Raw genomic sequence first — 21,671 nt, 5'->3', positions numbered from 1 at the left:
AGAGATCCACCTGCCTCTGCCTCCCATGTGCTGGGACGAAAGGTGTGTGCTGCCACAGCATGCTGAGTATTAATTTTTTAAAGGTTTATTTTAGCTGAATGGATATTTGGCCTGCATGTATGGCTGTGCGCCAAGTGCATGCCTTATGCCTTTGGAGGCCAAAAGAGGACAGTGGGATCCCTGGAACTTGGTGGGTGTGAGCTGCCATGTGGGTGCTGGGGATTGAACCTGGGTCCTCTGGAAGAAGAGTCAATACTTTTAACCTCTGAGCCATTTCTTCAACCCCTAGTTGTTTGGGGTTTGTTGTTTGGTGTGGTTTTAATCACATCACTGCTACTTGCCGAGGGCCATGCTTAGAGCAGAATTGCTGAATCAGAGGAGCAGCTGTGCCTTCAGCCTGACTAAGTGTCTCCCATTGCTCTCCAAAGAGGACGATCAATGCCCGTTCCTCTCCCAGTCAGAGTTCCTATCCTTCCACAGCCTCCCCAGGACTTGAAATGCATGGTGTGTGTGCAATGCCGTTTTACTTACTTACTGTTCACTTGGATTTCTCTTCTGTGACTTCCAGTTTCTCATCCCTTATGCATTGTGAAAGTCAAGTGCTCTCTTTGTTAGAGATGTGAAATTCTGTATATTACCTCTGATGGTTACTTACATTGTAGTTTTTTTCCTCAGTATGTGTGGCTTGAGTTTTCTCTCTTTTAGGTATCTTTAGTATTGAGACATTTAAATTTTATTGTAGTTATTTATGTAATGGAACCGGTTGGGGAAGCATTATGCCATGGCACTCAAGTAGAAGTCAAAAGACAACCTGAGAAGCTGGGCAGTGGTGACACACACCTTTAATCCCAGAACTCAGGAGGCAGAGGCAGGTGGATCTCTGTGAATTCAAGACCAGCCTGGTCTACATAGCAAGTTCCAAAGGTACCCAGAGAGACTCGGTCTTGAAAAAAAAAAAAGACACTCTGAGGCGGTAGATCCCTCCTTCCCACTGTGTGGGTCTAGAGGATCAGACTCAGGCCCTGTAGCACACACCTTTAAATATTAATTGAAGGGCCAATGGGATGACTCAGCCTCTAAAGATACTGGTCCAAGCCTGATGACTCAGCTTCAGTCCCTCAGGAGAAGACCAACTCCTGCAAGTTGTCTTCTGACTTCCACGTGTGCTCCTTGCAAAATAGAAACAAAGAACTAAAAATGTAATTAACAAATTCTTTTTTTTTTTTTTTAAATTTTCGAGACAGGGTTTCTCCGTAGCTTTTTGGTTCCTGTCCTGGAACTAGCTCTTGTAGACCAGGCTGGCCTCGAACTCACAGAGATCCGCCTGCCTCTGCCTCCCGAGTGCTGGGATTAAAGGCGTGAGCCACCACCGCCCGGCCTATTAACAAATTCTTAGTTTAAAAAATTGAGTCTAGGGATATAGTTGAGTGGCGGAGTGCAGGGGAGCCCTGTGTTCAATCACCAGTGCTGCCAAAATAATAGTAATAGTAATTGCTGGTTTTTGAGGTCTCATTTAAAAACTTTTCCCCATGTTCCCTCCTATATTTTAACATTCTTAAGTTTTGCTTTCCATTTGGAATTTATTTTTGTATGTGATGTGGGTAGGGTTTTAACTTTATTTTTTCTATCTGTGTAACCATTTACTGAAAGCCCACTAATTAGTTATATCATCCCTGTATTAAGTCAAGCTTTCGTATACATATGGGCCTCTTCTTAAGATAGTTTCCTATTTCATGAATATTACATTTCACATCTGAGCTCAGAAACGCAGGTATCTGCACTGGGAATGATATGTAGGCCAGGAGGCCTAATTCTCGTGGCAGTGATAACTCAGACCCGTCCATTCGCTTGCGCCATGAATTTTACATATTTTTCAATATATGTAAAATGATAGTCAGTTCTCTGAGTCACCGGTCCCTTTTAATGTAATGAAAATTATAGACATTTCTCAGGAAAAATGCATAAATATCAAATTTTATGTATAATTTCAGGGTCCCCATGTGGTCCTGGAGGCTCTAACAGACTTGGTTTGGTCTGGCTTTGGTTACTGTGTTGTTTTTCAGTGTTTGAAGGCAGGGTCTCACGTTGCCCTGACTGGCTTTGAATTTCTGGTCCTCTTGTCTCAGACCCCTGGATTCTGGGATTATAGATATGAGTCACCATGTCTACTGTCATAATTTCTGTCTCCAGGTTATCAGTCTGTGTGCCGGCTGGTCCCATTGGTTATCCTCCTGCCTCAGCCTTTTTGCCTTGTGCTTGAGCTCTGGGTGTGAGCCACTGAGCTTCACTGAGTGAGCTCTCCTCAGGGCTTCCTTCTTCGTCGCCTCACTTGTGCATCCACTGCTCTGGTGACTCCACACAGCCAGGGTGACATCACCAGGTCATTTCACTCCTCAGCTCTCTCTGGTACTCAGTAACACGGTCACCCTCTTTCACTGTCTTTTCAAGATAGGGTCAAACGAGGCAGCTGGAGCTGGCCTACATAGAAGGGCCTGGTCTCAAACCCCTTCTCTTTCTGAGGGCCGGGTTATAGCAGTGTACCACCATTTCTCCATGAGATCTCCTATCTAGTTGCCTATAAAGCCAAGTAAAACATTTATAATTCTAGACAAGTTTATTAACAGTATTTCTCTGTGTAGCCTTAGCTGTTCCTGACTGTCCTTGACCTCTCTGAGTAAACCAGGCTGGCCTCAAACTCACAGAGATCCACCTGCCTCTGCCTCCTGCGTGTTAGGATTAAAGGTGTGTGCCACCACACTTGGCAAGACCCAGTTTTTTAAGCATCTTAGAAAAATCGTGCAATATTGGTCATTTGTGGTCCCCATTGATACCTCTGGACTGATAAAATGTTCCTAAATCCCAACATGATTATAAAGCCAGCATTCTAGAGACCAAATGCAGCCCTCTACATGGCGGGGTTCACTCTTCTTACCCTGTCTTCTTTGCAGTGGATCTTATTGGCGGCTACAACATTGGTACTATCAGTCACGAGAGCCGTGTGGATTGGCTGGAACTTAATGAGACTGGGCACAAGCTTCTCTTCAGGGATCGGAAACTTCGTGTTAGAGGGGTTACTAGGGTTTTAGGCCTGGGCTGGTCCACAAGCTGTTACCAGGGATTGTGGGGGCAATGCAGGACATAAGTTCTTGGTTCCATATGCCATTAGCATAGCAAAGTGGACCAAGGATAGTCTATACGCTGTCAGAACCTGACCTAGGGACTCTGACAGAGACCGTTTACAGGCTGCGTCCTCGTGAAGCTGCTTCCCCTCCTCAGGTCCAGCTGCCCTTTGCCCCATCCCACTGCTGCAGTGTGCTTCAGCCACATTAGCTGAAGGCATGGATGCTGACTCGAGCAGTCTCTTGTCAGGGTGGCATCTCCAAAGAGGTTCGCTTTTCTTGTGATGCTTCATTCCAGTGAGAGCCTCACTGTAGACTGTCAGTTCACTTAGTTTGTGTGTAGCCCTACCTGCTAATCTGGCCCAGGGTTACTCTAAGAACCTATGCTCTATAGTCTGACCTTCACCTGACCACACCTTGAATTAGATCGTGGTTGTTTGGTCATCTCATACTCGACCAGTCAGGATATACCAACTTAGCACGAACTCCAAGGGCTGGCAACTCAGCACATAACTGACTGGTGGGTCATTTCACCGTGGGGGAAATGGGTAGAACCAAATGACATCAGTGCTGTCTCCCTCTCCAGTTGCATCTATATGATACTGAAAGCTGCTCCAAGACAATGATCCTCAACTTCTGCTCCTACGTGCAGTGGGTTCCCAGGAGTGATGTGCTGGTAGCCCAGAACCGAAACAGCTTGTGTGTGTGGTACAACATTGAGGCACCCGAGAGAGTCACCATGTCCTCTATCAGAGTACGTTGGTGCCAGGAGGCCCAGGTGTGTCGCTCTAACTCATTAGCGCTCCAAGGAGAAGTATGTGGAGACCATGTGGTGTTCTCTACCCAAAACCCACAATTGCTATCATAAAACTGGCAAGCGAAACTTTCACCCCCTCCCCATACTGGCATGGCCTCCGGAATTATCCTTGCTTGCGTTTCCTGACCTTGTGTTGCATTCCTAGAGATGAGGCCACATTCCAGTGGCCCTGGGACTATATAAAGTCACCATATGGCATTCTTTGCAGTCTAGAAGACAGACCCCAGTAGGAGGGATGGTTCCATGCCATCATCCTTGTCCTTGTTCTTGGCCATTCAAAATCCCTCCTTTTTCAAATTACACATAAAACACTCTTTACTGTCCCATCGCAACACCACACACACACACACACACACACAAATTCTCCACATACATACCAAACACACACCGCATACCACACATACACACCATACAACACGTACACCACACACACATACACACACCACACACACACACCACACATACCACACACTCATATGCAAGCCCTTGAAGGCTCTCAAGTTAGCCACCATGTAACTTTCTCTCTCTCCCCACAAATAATATAGGACCTTACAAGGCTTTGGTTACCTCTCTTTTTTCTTTGTTGAACAATATTTTCATTCTAACCTTTAAATTTTTAAATTACATTTATTTATTTTGTGTATGTGTGTATGCATCTATGGAGGCCAGAGGACAACTTGTGGGAGTCTGCTCTTCCCACCATGCGGGTCCTAGGAGTGAATGCAGGCCAACAGGTGCCTCTACCTATCGAACCTTCTCTCTGGTTCTTAGTGCTAATCTTCGTTGTTGCTGCTGCTGCTGCTGCTGCTGCTGCTGCTGCTGCTGCTGCTGCTGCTGCTGCTGATGTTGTGCTGGAATCAAACCCAGGCTTCAAGCACACTGCACAAGTATTTACCACTGCACTTCCAGGAGTAGTAAAGGGTTCCTTTAGTTTTGATGGGTTTTGGTTTTTGTATTTTGTTTTGTTTTTCTTTCTTTTTTTGTGTGTGGGGTTTTTTGTTGTTGTTTTGGTTTGGTTTGGTTTTGGTTTTTGAGGGATTTTTTTTTTAAAAAATTATGTATTTATTTAATTTTTTAAGAAAGAAAACACACTATCTTTTTTCATTTTACATGTGAATCCCAGTTCCCACTCCCTCACCTTCCTCCCATTCCCCTGCCTTTACCTCCTAAGCACTTGAGTGCTGGGATTACAGACCTGGGCCACCATGCCTTCCTGTAAGATTTTTTTTAACTCCCAAAATGGGCATCATTCATATTCAATGTCTTATTCTTTCTCTTCTCTCCTTCCTCCCTGAATGACCTGGAACTGGAACTTGTAATCCAGGCTGGCCTCCATGAGGGCTGGTATCACAAACACGGGCCACCACACGTGTTTTATGACACTCAGAACTTAGATTTCCCCACTACCATATTTCTTCCTACTTTTTCTTCTTGCAGTGTTGGTCTCCCCTCAGGAATTAATTTTCTGCCTGGAGAATATTACTTAGAAATCCCTTTGGTGAGGGTCTCTTTAGTGGAAGATTATACTCTCTCAGATATATATATATATATATATATATATATATATATTATGTATACAATATTCTGTCTGTGTGTATGTCTGCAGGCCAGAAGAGGGCGCCAGACCTCATTACAGATGGTTGTGAGCCACCATGTGGTTGCCGGGAATTGAACTCAGGACCTTTGGAAGAGCAGGCAATGCTCTTAACCTCTGAGTCATCTCTCCAGCCCACTCTCTCAGGTTTTGATGATCTGAAAATAGCTTTGTTTAGCTTTTGTTCTAAAAACCCTTTGGGACTAAGTACCCAACTTCAAACTGACAGCTAACTTTTCTTAGCTTTTTGTAACATGTTATCCCAATAGATAACATGTGTTGTGCACATGTGTGCAATGCCTGCTGAGGCCAGAAGAGGGCATCAGATCCCTCAGAGCTGGAGTTATGGGCCACTTGCTGTGAGTGCCCATGTGTGCTGGGAACCAAGCTTGGGCCCTCTGCCATAGCAGTGTTCTTAATCTCTGAGCTGTCTACTCTTGCCCCTTTGGTTGCTCCTAAAACCTACTTTTTTTTCCGATGTTTTGACACTTGACTACAATTTTTGTACATAGTATTTTTCCTCATGAAGGGGTCTTGCCATATCGCACAGACTGGCCTCAGATTTCGGGACCCTGGCTGTCCTCCTGCCCTGCCTCTTGAGAGACAGGGACTGTAGTCACAGGCCACCCATCGGGTTAGAGGGTTTGGGGGTTGTTTTTGCAGTGGATGGCTAGCGACTGAACCTGTACATTAGAAGTGAATTCTCTGGTACTGAGCTGTACTCCAGCCTTTTTACATGAATTTAAATGATATCCCATGCAGCATATGTTGGGTTTCATGTAGTTCCGAACACACACATCGTGCTCAGTCTTGGGAACTTCTCGGCCACTCTCTCTCGGAACGCTGTTACCATTCTCCCAGGAATTCTGACTCAGCATATGCTACGTTTCTTGTTTCGTCTTGTTTGCCTTTTCAGCTTCTTCTTTGTCTCCTTCTTCCGCTCCATGAACATTCCAGATAGTATCTTCAGATCTCTCCTTCAGCTCCTTGGCTCACTCTTTTCCTTGTCTGCTGCTTATGCCACAACTGGGGTTTTGCTTCAGAGTTAAATTTGGGCCAGGAACTTCTCCATGTTCAATGTCTCAGGCTTCACTTCCATAAAATTTTATTTGATTCTTTTTCCAGTATGCCCAGCCACTCCAGTCTTTCCTTAGTTAATTTTCCATTCTTCAAATATGTAATATTTAATTTTATTACAATGCATTGTCTATAACTGCCATTTTTAATATCTAAAATGCTTAAAGACCTAAAATTACTGTTTATAATTACAATTTATTCTTTCATACTGGTTGTGTTGTATGTGCGTGTGCTTGCACACATACACCCACATGTTACTCTGAAGGCAGTCTCTACTTGTTTTCCCTCTGAGATGGTTGTTTGCTTCTGTAGCAATCAGAATCCATGTTAAGGCTGTGCTCCGCTTGCTTTGGTGCCCTTTGCTACAGAACGGGCTAGGCCGGGTTTACTCAGAGACTGACTCAGCCCATCCACGTGCTGAAGGCCCGAGGCTCATTGTCGGATACATGCATTTGCCTTCAGAGCAGCACCCCCTTTCCTGCTGCTCAGATTTTAGCTTTTGGCCTTTGCCCTTCTGTCTTTTCTCTTTTTTATTGTTTATTTATTTTTCTTTATTTATTTTTTGGTTTTTTGAGACAGGGTTTTTCTGTAGCTTTGGAGCCTGTCCTGGAACTAGCTCTAGTAGCCCAGGCTGGCCTTGAACTCACAGAGCTCCGACTGCTGAGAGCTCACATCATGGAACCAGCAAACAGACAGCACTGGAGATGGCAGAAAACTTTTGAAACAGCAAAGCCTCACCCACAGTGACAAACCTCCTCCAGCAAGGCCATACTTCCCAATCCCTCCTAAACAGTTCCACCTCCTGGGGACCAAGTCTTCAGACGTCTGAGCCAGTGGGAGGCAGTCCCATCCACACTGCCACAATGTGTCTGTGTGAGGGTCCATGTGTGGGTATGTCCACATGAATGATGGTCCCTGCAGAGGCCAGAGGTGTAGGATCCCCTGGAGCGAGAGCTTCAGGCAGTTATGAGCCTTCATATGTAGATACTGGGAATTGAACTCAGGTCCTCTGCAAGAGCAGTACACACTCTTAACCACTAAGCCATCTCTGCAGCCTGCCCAAGTCTTTTTAACATACCTCTGTGTCTTTCCTGGGTGTGGCACAGAGGTAATGAACACATTTGGGACCTCAAATTCCTTGAGTTCAAACGTTGGTTCAACTTTTCATCTTGTATAAACTTAGAAAGGTCATTCACCCTTTCCAACCCTGGGATTTGGTTCTTTTCATATAAAATGGGGGCAATGATGACAGTATTTACCACATAGTGTTATAAAAGAGAGTGGCGATGGTAATGGTGGTGAAGAACAAGAACGAATCTGCAAAAGGCTTAGATGTAAGGGTTTAGTAATGTCAGCTGTTTCTGGGAAGCAGCTTGAGCTTTTTCATATATACCCCTCCTCCCTTGACCCCATGTAAGCTGTCCACAAGTTCTCAGGACTCTACCTTGTCTGCCTGTGTGTCTGTGTGTCTATCTATCTATCTATCTATCTATCTATCTATCTATCTACCTACCTACCTACCTACCTACCTACCTACCTACCTCTCTGTCTGTCTGTCTACTTTTTACCTTTTAAGGTATATTTATTTTATTATTACGTATATGACTGTTTTGCTTACACAGGTACCCATGTATGGCTGGCACCCATGGAGGTCAGAAGAGGGTATCAGATCCCCTGAAACTGGAGTGGTTGTGAGCCACTTTGTAGGTGCTGGGAACCAAACTCAGGTCCTCTACAAGAGCAACAAATGCTCTTAACTGCTAAACCATCCTTCCAGCCCCAATTTGGTTTTTGTCTTGTTTTTTTGAGTTTTTTTTTTTTTTTTTTTTTTTTGGATTTTTCGAGACAGTGTTTCTCCGTAGCTTTTGGTTCCTGTCCTGGAACTAGCTCTTTTAGACCAGGCTGGCCTCGAACTCACAGAGATCCGCCTGCCTCTGCCTCCCGAGGCGTGTGCCACCACTGCCCGGCTTTTTTTGAGATTTTGTTTTTAAGCAAAGTCTTGTGGAGCCCAGGCTGGCCTCAAATTTCATATATAGCCAAGGGTGACCTTGGAGTTCTGATCCTCCTGCCTCTTCCTCTCAGTGCTGAGATTGCAGGCTTGCACTGCCTCGCCAGTTTATTCGGTGGTGGAGACCAACCCAGAGCTTAGCGAACACTAGAGTGCTCTACCAGCTGGGCTACATCCCAGCCCAGGTCTTAGACACTACATGCATTCCCAGTCTGATATCTGGCCTGGCCATACGACCACCAGTCCAGACCGCCAGCATCTCCCACCTCAGTCGTACAAAAGCCTCTTCCCTAGCCTTACTGATGTTAGCCTTGTCCTTCAAAATCTGCCCATCACACAGTGGAGACACACAGTGTAGACCAAGTTGACCTCAAACTCAGTGATCTGCTCAGATTCCCCAGTGCTTAGGTTAAAACCGTGTGCCATGACATTTGACCTATTTTTTTTAACTAAGAGGCTAGAGAGATGGCTCATCAGTTAAGAGCACTGCTTGCTCTTCCAGAGGTCCAGGATTCAATTCCCAGGACCCACCTAGAAACTTACAGTCTTCTGTAACTCCAGTCCATGGGATCCAATGCCATCTTCTAGCCTTGGGGAAAATCAGGCATGCATGTGGTGTACAGACCACATGGAACATAGACATATATGCAGACAAAATACCCATACACATAAAATAAATATTTTTTAAAACCATCAATATAGGACCGGCAAGATGTCTCACTGGTTAAAAGGTCTTGCTGCATAAGCCTACTACTGATGAGTGTTCAATCCCCAGGACCCACAGTAGATGGAGAGAATCAACTCCACAAGCACAGCATAACACAGGCATGCCTGCATCCACACACACGTCATACACACAAACAAACAACTAAAATAATTTTTAAGACCATTTTAATTTTAGAGGGCTGGGGCTTGCCTAACAAGCATGCCGCCCGACTTTGATCACCAGCACCCCATATACCAGACATATGTTTCGGGTGTGGTCCCTTGGAGAGTTGAATGTCTGGGTCTCTCCTTAGGGGAACTGTGCCGGAGCTTCCCCTTGGGGCTGTGATGGGGTCTCGCATGGTGACCTTCCTGGTTCCGCTCTAAGCGTCGGCTCCTTTCAAAATGACCGCAGCTGCTGTCAGAGGGGCTGTAGTGAGTTCTCTGAGAATGGCTGCGGTGGAGTCCGGAAGGCCTGTGGAGCCTGGACTTAGAGGGACTGCGGTAGCCTCTTCCAGAAGAGCTATGCCTTGTCCTGCCAGAGTGTCTGGAAGGGGGTCTCTCAGAGAGAGTACTATGGCTCCGTTCTGAAGAACTGGCCCATGTTCTCCGAATAGGACTGAGATGGCTCCTTTTTGAGGGGCTGCGGCATCTCTGAAAAGGGGGACTGTGTTGGTTCCTCCCATAAAGACCGAGCTGACCCTTGGGGGAGGAATTATGTCCCCTTCTCTCACAAGGGCTCCTCCCTGAGGAACTGCGAGGCCTTCTCCCAGAAGGGCTGGGTTGGCTCCTCCCTGCGGGACTGCGACCTCTCCCCTTAGAGAGCCTGGGCAGGCTCCTGTCAGAGATACTCTGAGGGGTTCTTCTAGAGGGACTGCGATCCTTCCTCTGGGAGGGACTGCGACATCTCCTCTCCGAGAGGCTTCTGAGGGTTCTGTCAGAGGGACTCGTAGGCTTTGTCTGAGGACTGTGGCGTTGGAGAGAGCTCACTTGTTTTGATTGTTGAGCTTGGTCACATGTTTTCTGCAACCTGTCTTCTTTCTTAGGGGTGGAACCCATGAACCTTTGCTTGATAACAGGTGTGCTGGCCCCTCTGCCATCTCCTGTTAAACAATCATCCTCGTCTTTTTCTTTGGGGTACAAGTTTTTGCTTGACCACAAATTGTCTGGACTAGCCCTGTCCTCAGGCTTCTGTGCAGTGAGAGCCATAACTCTTTGGAATGCCTGCTTTAGGCGCTGAAAAAGCAGCTGGATGAACCTGGGCTGGGAGGATTTCTTTGGTTGTCTCTTTGAAGAAACAGTGCTGGTTTGAGCGGTTTTGATACTCTTGCTTCTTGATGGATCTGTCAGTGTTCCAGAAGGACACTCTTCTGTGGGTCTGTTTTTGTAGAATTTTATGTTTTGCATCTTTCTGCGTCTTGACTTAGCCCATTTTTCATGCCGGTTACTTTCAGAGCCACTCTCTGACGTGGAGAGAACCTCACAGAATTCATAATGCCCAGAGTCTTTGGCTTCTGTCTTCCCTGCCACGCCACAGCTGCCCCATTGCTTTTGCCTCCTGTGAACTGGTACAGAAGCCGGAGACTGGGAAGATCTGGGCTGGAAATCTCTTGTAGAAGTTGGACTCTTGGAAGCTGGCGTATACATTTTAGCTTCCCTGTGCAGTGATGAAGGGCTCTTCGATGTGTCCGCTCTGTTTCTCCCATGATGCTTTGAGATGTGAGGTCTTTTCCTTATGCGCAACCTAAAACCAAGATGCAATCGAGTCTCACCGTGGCCTTCAGGGTTTCTTATAAGGTGGATCTGTGGGTAGATGAGAAGGTAAGACCCAAAACCAGACTGTAACTCATGACCGCACCTATATCCTGAACATTGGCCGCACTGCAAGCAGATGGGGTATTTCAGGACAAGACCTGACCCTGGGGGTGGAGGGACGTTGTGGGGTATTTGACTGCGTAAGAGTTTTGCTGCTACCTTTAGCTGTAGATCTTTAAGTAGATGGAGCTGTTCTGAGTGATCGGTCTTGGTCTGGGAAAAATAACTTGACTTTGAGCGGTGAGACTCAAAAGTTCCTGTCTGTGAATCGCTCTGGGAGGTTTTACTCGGCTCCCTGGAAACAGGATCTTCCCTATTGTAAAGTATCCCGAGAGGAGACTCTGGCTTCCCTAAGGCAGGAAACTGGGCCCCTGTACATGAGACAGGCACGTGCTGAGTGACTTCCTGGAGTATATCACTGAGTTTTGAGTTTGTTTTCTTTAGTCCCAATCTAGTACCAGAGTACTGCTGTATAATGGAGGATGTGGATCCGCGTGTCCACATCTTTAAGGGCATTCTTTTCTCGTGACCATGGCCTAAGATATGTCTCTGAATATAGTTTTTGGCCACTGACGTCTGTGAAATCGTCCTTGGGCCCCTCTCTAGTAGGCTCTGGGAAAATTCCATCAGTTCAGCTGGAACCCCAAATAAATTCTGAATCGATCGGCAGATATCCATAGTGGCTCCTTCTGTTAAAAACGGTTGAGAACAAAGCTTCCTTTCCATAGTGGTTCCCAGAACATTCCCCAGCATCAGCATATTGGAGAGGTACTTCCTGGGTAGTCGCTGCCTACAGACATGGCTTTCCCAGATGTTCAGTTGTCTGCCCAGGAAAGAACGGATAGAGTTTCTTCGAGCTCCTAATCCTGCCTGAAACTCCGAGGGTAGTAATCTCAGTGGATAAGGAGCATAGCTCTGCAGTAAATTCCCAAATTCTTCCATTTGCTTCTTTTCGGTTGATTCCTTAGTTATGATATCCATATCCCAGATCTCGGGATATAGGGATCCCACAGAGTTCCCTGTTTTATCAGAGGGAAGGACCAAGGGAAGAGCTGGTGACCGCATCCTAATAGTTTCTGTATAGGACTCTGGAGACTGCAAAATGTCAGCATTAGAGTTCTTCATAGTCCGGGCTCTTGACACTTCCGGCCTTCCAGAACCCTGAAGGGGCCCTAATTCGCTTGTTTTGACAGAGCTTGAAATAAATGGTATCGGAGGGCTGCTTATGAACCTAGAGAAGTAATTCTCTGCTTGTAACTTTTCTGATGTTATCATTTCCGAAGCTCTGTTCTGACACACCCGTCCTTGATTCAGATCCATTTCCAGTACTTTAGGAGATTCTCTTTTGAGTCCTACAGATTTTCCAGCCTGAAGCCTTTGCTTATGAGTTAATACTGGAGGTTCCTCAAGTGGAAATGTTTGCTGTACGATTAATTCTGGAAAAGTCTCTTGAATATCTGCCCTTCGAGTTCGTTTTATAGGTTTTATCTTGTCTTGAAGATGTGGTCTTGGGAGTAAATTCAAAGGATCCTTTACTTGAGTTCTTGATCTTGTGGCAACTCCTATTGGTTCGACAGCCTGAGGACTTGGTCCTGGTGCCAACTCTTCGGATTTCACAATCAGAAGCAGGGGCTTGGGAAGCAATATCGTCTTTATCACTTGAAAGCCTGATAATTCTATCGTTTCTAAAATATGATGTGTTGGTTCTGCGATTAATTTCTTAGATTGCACATTTTGTAGCCAAAGTCTTGGAGCAAACTCTGCAACTATCCTATCATGCAGTTTGGGAGTCAAATCAACATATTTTGACCCTTGAGAGGTCGGCTCCGGTATCATCACTGACTCTATAACTTGAACTGGTGGTCCAGGAATCACTGTCAGAGATTCAGAGACTTGAGGAACTTGAAGCTGTGTCTTTGCAGGTTCTGTCATTTGATCGAGTGGCTTTGGACTCACCGTTACGAAGTTTATAATCTGATCCAGTGATTCTATTGGAGTGACGTTCGCTTTTTCAATGCTTGCCTTCTGGGGCGTTGTTAGACCAATTCCTACCTCTTCTGTCTGACATTCCTCAAACGTGAGCTCTACAGAGGCTGTATTTCCCACAACTTGATTGGTTGGCTGGGTGGCCAACTCTAAGAATTTTTCCCTTTGCAGCCATGGCTTAGAGGTCAAACCTACAGATTCAGGAATCTGAGGTCCTGGTGTTATTCCTGGAGCAGAATCCGGAACATGATAGAATGGCCTTGGTGACGAGGCTACAGATTGTTCCCTTGGGGATCTTTTCTCGGAGCTCCCCATCACAGGTCCTAAGTCTTGAGGATATGGCCATGGAGATTTTTCGACACATTCAGTCTCTCTGTTTACTGGTGTTGAAGTCACTCTAAGAAATTCTTTCTCTTGCTGTCTTACCTTACGAGTTAGCACCGTCATTTCTGTGGCATGATTCTTGAGGTCGAGGGTCATTCTCTTAGATCCTGTGGCTGGTTGGGTCTGTGACTGCTTGAAATCTTTCACTTGAGGCCACGAACAAGAAAGCATCTCCAGGGTTTCTAGGCTCTGGTAGTTTTTCTGTGGGGTCAGTTCTGAGGCATTTGAATCTTGATCACTTAGTGTTGGAGTCAGATCAGCAAATCCTGGCACTTGAAGCTCTGGCTGCTGCGGCATCCCCAATAATTCTGTGACTGTATCCGTTGGCTTGGGGAACAACCTCATAGATTTCTCTGTTGTTTCTGTGCTTTTGTGTCTAAACCCTTTCGTCATTTCTGAAGATCCCGCATCTTCTTGATAAACAGGCAGCGGAATATAATTTTCCAATTTAGGGGCTTGGTACCTGATCTTCGTGTTCATCTCTGCATAGTCCACCAGGTGGTGTACTGGTCTGCACGTCACCTTAGAGGGTTCTGTGATTTGATCATTTGTTTGGGGAATTTGGTTCCCAAATGTCACATTTTGAAGGAATGGACTTGGTGATAAGCCCACAGAGTTTCCACTTCGTGGCAGGGACACTGATGATAATTTCACATGTTTTACACTTTGCCCCCTCAGTTCTGAAGTCAAAGCCTTAAATTTCATACATTGCGACTGCGACTCTGGAATTAAATCTGAAAATTTGACACTTGTCAGTGCTGGTCCTGCCAAGGACTTCCTGGTGGACTCCTGTGTTACTACCATTGGCGTTTCATCTAAAGCAATCTGTTGGCAATTCATACTTTGCTGATGCGATCCAAGCCTCAGCTCCATGGGTTTTAGATCTTGAAGACATGGCTTTGGGGCAAAGAAAGACTGAGCACATTGAGACCCGTGGCATGGAGCGAACTCTGAAGAGTTCCCGCTCTGAGACTGTGATCCTGGCTTCAAACACATAACTGTTTGAAAGCACGGTCCTAGTGAAAATTCCTTACTTTTGAAGTCCTGCAGACCATAGCCAGGTGTCAGGTTTACAGAGTTTGTACAAAGCAATGGCTGTTTGCTCATCTCTGGAAACATTTTATCTTCAGGCAGTGGTGTTGGTAAAACTTCCACAGAGTCCACACCAGTTGACTGAGGCTTCTGAGTCAACATGGGTTGTGCAGTTTGCTGCCGTGACCCAAATTGCTTCTTCAAAAATGGGATCTCTTGAAACTTTGCCCCTACCGATAAGTTAGATGGCTTCACACCTTGAAAAGGGGGTCCAGGGCTCAATAGAACAGATCTTGTACACCGCGATTCTGATCCAGATCCAGAGGTCGATGCAAAGGACTTTATGTTTTGCAACTGTGGCCCTGAACCAAGCTTCGCTAAATTTATGCATTGTAATTCTAATCCTGGATTCAATTCAGAAAAATTCACACATTGTTCCTGTGGCCCAGGGTTGTATTCTGCAGGTGCTATACCTGTAATATTTGACCCTGGAGTTAATTCAAGCCTTAAATCTTGCAAGTGCTGTCCTGGGTTAACTGTTATAGGCATCTCTCTTTGAATTCCTGTCCCTGGATTCAACTCAGGAAACTTCATACCTTGAAGTTTAGGAGCTTCTAAATGTGGCCCAGGGTTGTATCCCATAGAATTTGCAGACTGTGATTCTTGTCTTCGAGTACATGCAGAAGAATTCACATTTTGCAAATGTGTTTGGGCACTGCACCAAACACAATTTACACACATATTTTGTGGTGCTGGAAATGTTGTATCAGAATGCATTCCTTGAAGAAGTGGCCCAAGATTATTCCTATTAGAATGTTCACACTGAGGGTTTTGGCTTGGAATGCATGCAGAATTCACACCTTGAAAATGTGCTTTAGAATTGCACTCAGTGGAATTCATACATGGAGGACTTGGCTCCCGGGTGCATCCGGAAGAATTCACACACGGAGGACTTGGTCCTGGGGTGCATACGGAAGAATTGACACACGGAGGACTTGACTCTGGGGTGCATACGGAAGAATTCACACACGGAGGACTTGGCTTCGGGGTGCATCCGGAAGAATTCACACACGGAGGACTTGGTCCTGGGGTGCATATGGAAGAATTTACACATGGAGGACTTGGTAGATCTTTGTTTTGATCCACAGTTTTGATTCCTTGAGGTTGTGGCTCTGATGTTAAGTTCAAAGTTTTTGTTTTCTGAAGCCCTAGTGCTAACGGAGAGGTTTTTACTTGCTGTGACTGTGGCTCAAGATGCAACCCTACAGATTTTTCTTCTTGAGTTATTTTAGACCTGACAGTCAATTCAGAGGGCCTCACACCCCTCCATTTTGTAGACGGCTTCAATTCTGTAGGTGTGGAACTTTGAAATTGCAACCTCAAGTCTGACCCTACCCATTTCTCATTTTTAAATTTAGATATTGGTATCCATCGGACGGATTTTGTACTTCCCGTGTGTGGCTCTGTGAACACCATAGTTTTCACATCTTGAAATGGTGGCTCTAACATTGGCTCTGAGACGTTCACCTGGTGCTCCTGTGGCCCTGGAGTCACCTGGCATGGTTTCATACTTGGCACCTGGGATTCATCTTGGGCCTCTTCAGGTTTTACACTGTGAACAACTGGTTTAGGAGTCGATTCAAATGATGGTGTATCTTTAAATTGTACTTTAAATTTGATCTCTTTGGGTTTTTTATCTGCAGGTTTGGCTTCTTGACCTGACTTCATGGACAACACATTTTCTGACTCAAAATGTTTGCTCAGCTGGTCTAAAACCCTACCTTTCCACTCGGGTGATCTTACAGTTATCTGGTCATCCTGTCCAGGCTTGAGAGTTAAATCTGTAGGCGCCATCCCTCGACACGGTTGTGTTGAGACTAAATTCACAAGTTTTACTCCTGGGATTCCTTGTGTTTTGGATATATTCACAGGTTTTAGACTTTGTGGCTTCAAACATGAGATAATCACATGTTTCCTACCCCGCATTTGTGACTGTGCAGTCAGTTCCTTGGGTTTTATACCTTGTAGTTGAGGCACCTGCAACACCTCCATAAACTCATCTTGAAACTGTATCCCTGGTACAAAAGTCACAGGACTCTCTTCTTGCTTTGGTTCAAGTTTCAAACCCATGGCATTTGCATCCTGAACATGTGTATCACGGGCCAGCCCCACAGTCTTCAAGTCTTGAATTGTTGAACCTGGAATCAACTTCACAGTTTTTGTACCATCTGACTGGGAACTACATGGGGATACCACTGTAGATTTTATCCTCTCTGGACATTGTCCTACAGTTAAGACTGCAGATTTCCTATTCTCTAACTGTGGTCTTGAAGGTAGTAACTCAGATTTTAAACCTTTCAAGTTGGGGCCCCGGGGCAGCTCCTCAGGTACTTTATCTCCTGCTTGTTTCCCTGGGGTTAACAGTATAGCTTTGACTTTTCCCCGCTCTGACTTTGACCTTAACTCCATAGATTTCACATCTCCCAAATGTGGCCCTGGCGTTAACTCTTCCTGCTTTGAAGCTCTTGGCTTAATGGCATTAAGCTCTTGGCTTAATGGCAAAAATGATTCTGGCAAAAGTCCCTGAGACTTCCTATCTTGAAAGTGAATACCTGGTATGACCTGTGTACATCTGAAACCTTGGTGCTTGGGCTCAGGGGTCAGATCAGAGAATTTCACAGCTTGCAAGCATGGTCCTACATTTACTTCCACAGGCTTCACATGTTGCAGTTTTGCTTCTGGAAGATTTGGCCCCGGGATATAATCTGATGATCTGATTTCTGGTACTGGGGAACGAGATAGTGCCTCATCAGATTTCACACCATAACGTGGGGGGCCTGAGATGAAATTTCCTCGTTTTCCCCCTTGGTAGAACGTTGGAAATCTGACACTTTGCAGTTGTGGCCCTGGAATCAACCCAGATTTGATACTTAGCTGCTGTGGGCCTAGATTTAAATGCACAGATTTCACTTTCGGGGGCTGTGTCTCCTCAATCAGTTCCTTCGGGGATGGACTCTGTGGCCCTGACTCTGGCTTTGTCTTTTCAGGACCTACCTCTCCTAGAGACAACTGTCGTGTTACATTTACAGATTCCTCATTTTGCAACTGTGATTCTGTATCCATTTGCCTAAGTTTGACTTCGAGCTGGGGCCCTGGGATCACATCTTTAATGTGTGGTTTGGGTCCTGTAGTTAGTGCGATAGGCTCTGCAGCTAGTACAGGTGGTTCACCAATTACTTCCACAGACTGCAAGTGTTGAGCCAAGGACTCCGATTTCTCACCTTGCACTCCTGGTTCTAGACCCAACTCCAGAGATCCCATTTCTGAATATGGTTCTATCATGGCCCCCTGAGTATCATCAACTTTAGGAAATGTTAATCTGATAGTCTCTCTGTCTTCGTATTCTAGACTAAGATTTATTTCTGATGAGTTAGTTACTTCAGAACATGATTCTAGAGTCCCATGAAGAAACTTCCCATCTGAGGGCTGTGGTTCTGGGGCCATCACTGCTGAGTTCATATTCTGTACTTCTGATTCTGGTAGCAAATCCAGAGCATCTTTAATTGCGTTTTGTGATTCTGGAGTCTCTTCCATCTCTTTTACAACCTGGTTCCTAGTTTCAAGAGTTTCTTGGAGTGGTGGTGAGTACATCTCCATAGAGTCTGAGGTTTGGCTCAGTGGTATCAGCCTCATTCCTAATGATGATTGTGTCAGCTCAACAGATTCTTCCACCTGATGACAAATGTCAGAGCCCACTCTTTCTTCTGGGGCTTGACACCGTAGGGCCAATTCTGCAGGTTCCAGGAAATGATAACTTGGGTCGGGGTTCACTTCTAAGGATTTTACCGCACAAAGGTGTGTGCTTGGGACCAATTCACTAAGATTCACACTTTCCACCAGTGCCTCGGGAATTAAACTCCTACCTTCTACCAACAATAGAGTCTTTCTATCTTCGAGCAATGGTACATGGGCTGTCTTCTCAAAGCTGGTGCTTTGTGAATATGGTTTTCGGGTCAAGTTCACAGATTTCATATCTTCAAGTGATGGTCTTGGAGCCAACTCCACCATTTTTGAATCTCCTTGTAACTCCTGCGATAGGGCTGAATGAACAACCCCTTGCATACCTTGAGTCTGTGAACCAGGGGTCAAATGTACTGACGTATCACTTTGCCCCTGTGGACCTGGGGCCAGCCCAGCAGCCTGTATGTTTTGGAGTTGTGCTTCAACTATCACTTGGCCAGATTTCACATCTTGAAGTTGAGATTCAGGGGCCGATGGCACAGATTCCTCACCTTGCAATTGTGGCATGTGGGTTAATTCCTCAAACTGCATAGTCAGCTGATGCAATTCTAGGGTCAAATCTGTAGATACTGCTCTTGAGGTCGGTGGTCCATATTTTACCTTTTCTGGGACTAAATCCATGGCTATGTCCACAGATTTCATATTTCGCAATCTTGGATCTGGGATTAAGGGCTCAGATTTTACGTTCTGTAACTCTGGCTGTGGAGTCAAACCAGGAGGCTCTACAACTTGGAGTGGTGGGATCATTCCCACCCCAGGTGGCGCCTGTACTATCGGGGTCACCTTTAGAGCATGCGGGGACTGACCTGCTGGTAGCAGAATCACTCCTGATGACGCTAGGGCTGTAGACGGTAGCTGTGGAGGTATGCCTCGAGATTCTGCTGCTCCTCTTGGGACAGCAGAAGTCAGAACGTCTGGCTGAGCTGGCAGTGGGGTCAAATTTTTAGTTTGGATCAGAGCCCGAGGTTCTGGAATGTGTGGCTGTCCTGGTGGAATTTCCTGCATGAAATCCATGGTCTGTTGTGCCACTGGGGTTGCTTTTGTATAATCAATGGCTTTAGGAAGTGCACTTGAGCTAATTTCCAATATATTTTCACGTATTGGACCGGGAGCAATCCCAATGTGTTCTGGGGCTTGATTCTGTGGCCCCAAGGTCGTGTTCGGTGTTCCCATGACTTTATGCTGAGGCTGGGGGATCACTTCCACAGTTCCCAGAACTGATTGCTGTAGCCCTAGACTCTTATCTTCTGGTCGTATGGCTTGGTGGCCATGCAATGTATCCACCTTTGGCGACTCCATGACTTGGTATTGTGGCTTTGGGGCTATTGCTGCTGGTTCTATGACATGTGGGTATAATTCATCAATCAGCCCCATGGAATCCATGATGCGAAGCAATTCCACAGGAGTTACCTTCATTTTATCTGTGACTGGACTCAGTCTTGAGGCCATACTCTTTGATTCCGTAGCTGAATGCTGAAGACTTGTTACTGTTTTTGGTTGGTCTGATGGCCGGGGAGTTAGACTCACTGTTTCTGCTTGATTTGGTGGCTGCGGGGGAAACCCCACGCTGTCTATCACCTGCGCGTGTGATTCTGGGATCATTCCCATCAAGCCCATAACCTGAAGCAATGCCACTGGAGTAACCTTTACGCTGTCCGTGGCTGAGCGTGGTACCTGGGCTGTCAGTTCCATGTCAGTTACTTGTGCCCTTTGTGGCTGTATCCTTTTTTCTGGAAGACCTAGGACCCTCTGATCTATATTCAGCTCTAACACATGTCTTGGATCCTTTTTCAGTAAAGCTTTTTCTTCCCGAACTATGTTAATGGGAGCTGGAGTGCCCATTGATGTAACTACAGGGTTGTAGCTAAGAACCTGGCGGTCATTAGCAGACTCTAACTGCTTGTTTGAGGTCAGCGGCTGTGACACTTCCGTCCTGCTTAATTCAGAATTCACCCCAATGTTTACATGGACATGAAACGATGGAGCATCTGGAGATCGGTTGGTATTTTGCTCAGCCCTCTGAGGGAGGAGTGTAGGTAACTGAGTTTTGGGGAGCCCTTGTTCAGGGACTCCTTGTACATCCATGAAATGATTGAGTATTTCCCAGGATTTCTTCACAGGCAGAGGCATCACTTGTGCCCGCAAAGTAGAAACCTTATGAGACATGTGTCCTTCCAGTTCTCCTCTGACTAAAGGAGAGAGCTGGAGTGGAGCCCGTACTAGGGGGGGGCCTGGGCTCTCATTCAAAACAGAATTTGGCCCAAGACCTGATTGGGCCAAATGATTCTTTCTTTTATTTATTGTATTCTCTTGTTTGCTAGAATCTAGGTTTTCTAAAATTGAATTAATAAAAAAGCGTTGAGTTTTTAAGGGAGGAAGAGCTGCCAAATTTTGAAAAAGATCTGATTTCTTAAGATCTGCCTGCTGAAAAGTCGGCAGGGATGAGCCCTGGCTCCTGGGAGCGGGCGGTTCCTTTCGGGAGAAAGCAGGTAAGCTATGGCTGTGCAATTGCCACGTTGCTCCTCCAGGAAAGACTGGAAGGTAAGATGGGTTCGAGCTGTCACTGGATGATACAGCGGACTCACTGGATGATACAGAGGACACGCTGGAGTCATAAGAACGGTTTCCCGACGTACAGTAGCAAGAAGGTGGGATAGCCTCCCGACCCACAATGTCAGAGACAGAGGAGGAAGATAAATCTTGCGAGTCTTGTAAACTTATAAGTGTTGACCTGACAAAAAGAAATGTTTTCATTTTCTTTGGGATCAGTATGCATAAAATTAGTAAGAAGAGAGAGAGTGGTTGTTTCAAGTTCAAAACATTTTTGGTCTAAGGGCGAGATGAAAGGAGGGGTTGCATTCACAAACATCAGTTGTTTATGTAAAGAATCCCTCCACCAAGAGCAAAATGTGTGAGTCAGTGAGGAAAGGACATGCTGTACAAAGAGAGAAGCTGAGTTCCATCCCCAGGACCCACATGAAAAGAAAGGGACACAGTGCCCCAGTGCTGGGGAAGCAGAGAGAAGTGGGTCCCCTGGGCTCACTGGACAGCCAAGGCTAATTATCTCAAAAATCCAGCTGCATGGCTCCCCAGAAATGACACCCAAGTTTTGCAGATATATACATGCACACACACACAACCTGTGCTTGCCATTAAGCCAGAAGACCTGTGTTCGATCCCCAAGACCCACATGTTAGAAGGAAAGAACTGACTCCTGTGGCTTCTCCTCTGACCACCATGTACATGATGTGGTACACATGTGAACACATGCACAAAAATAATAAATAAATACCTAAATAAATGTGATGTGTACACACACACTTTGGGGCCTAG

The 21,671-nt window shown here is 45.8% G+C and overlaps 1 protein-coding gene across 1 annotated transcript in view; it reads right to left on the bottom strand.

The window, feature by feature from the left end:
- Positions 1-9,523: 9,523 nt before the first annotated feature.
- The window catches only part of LOC130865092 (BOS complex subunit NOMO1-like), a 38,834-nt gene continuing 26,686 nt past the window's right edge, over positions 9,524-21,671 (bottom strand). The window contains exon 5 of the mRNA XM_057755968.1: positions 9,524-21,069. Within this exon, the coding sequence (XP_057611951.1) occupies positions 9,558-21,069 (11,512 nt within the window). The 3' untranslated portion in view covers positions 9,524-9,557. The remainder of the gene's footprint in view (positions 21,070-21,671) is intronic.

The sequence above is a fragment of the Chionomys nivalis genome, chromosome 23, assembly GCF_950005125.1.
Source record: "Chionomys nivalis chromosome 23, mChiNiv1.1, whole genome shotgun sequence".
NCBI classification, from domain to species: domain Eukaryota; kingdom Metazoa; phylum Chordata; class Mammalia; order Rodentia; family Cricetidae; genus Chionomys; species Chionomys nivalis.
The sequence above is the reverse complement of the archived record's forward strand: the minus strand, read 5'-3'. Positions and strand labels throughout refer to the sequence as shown.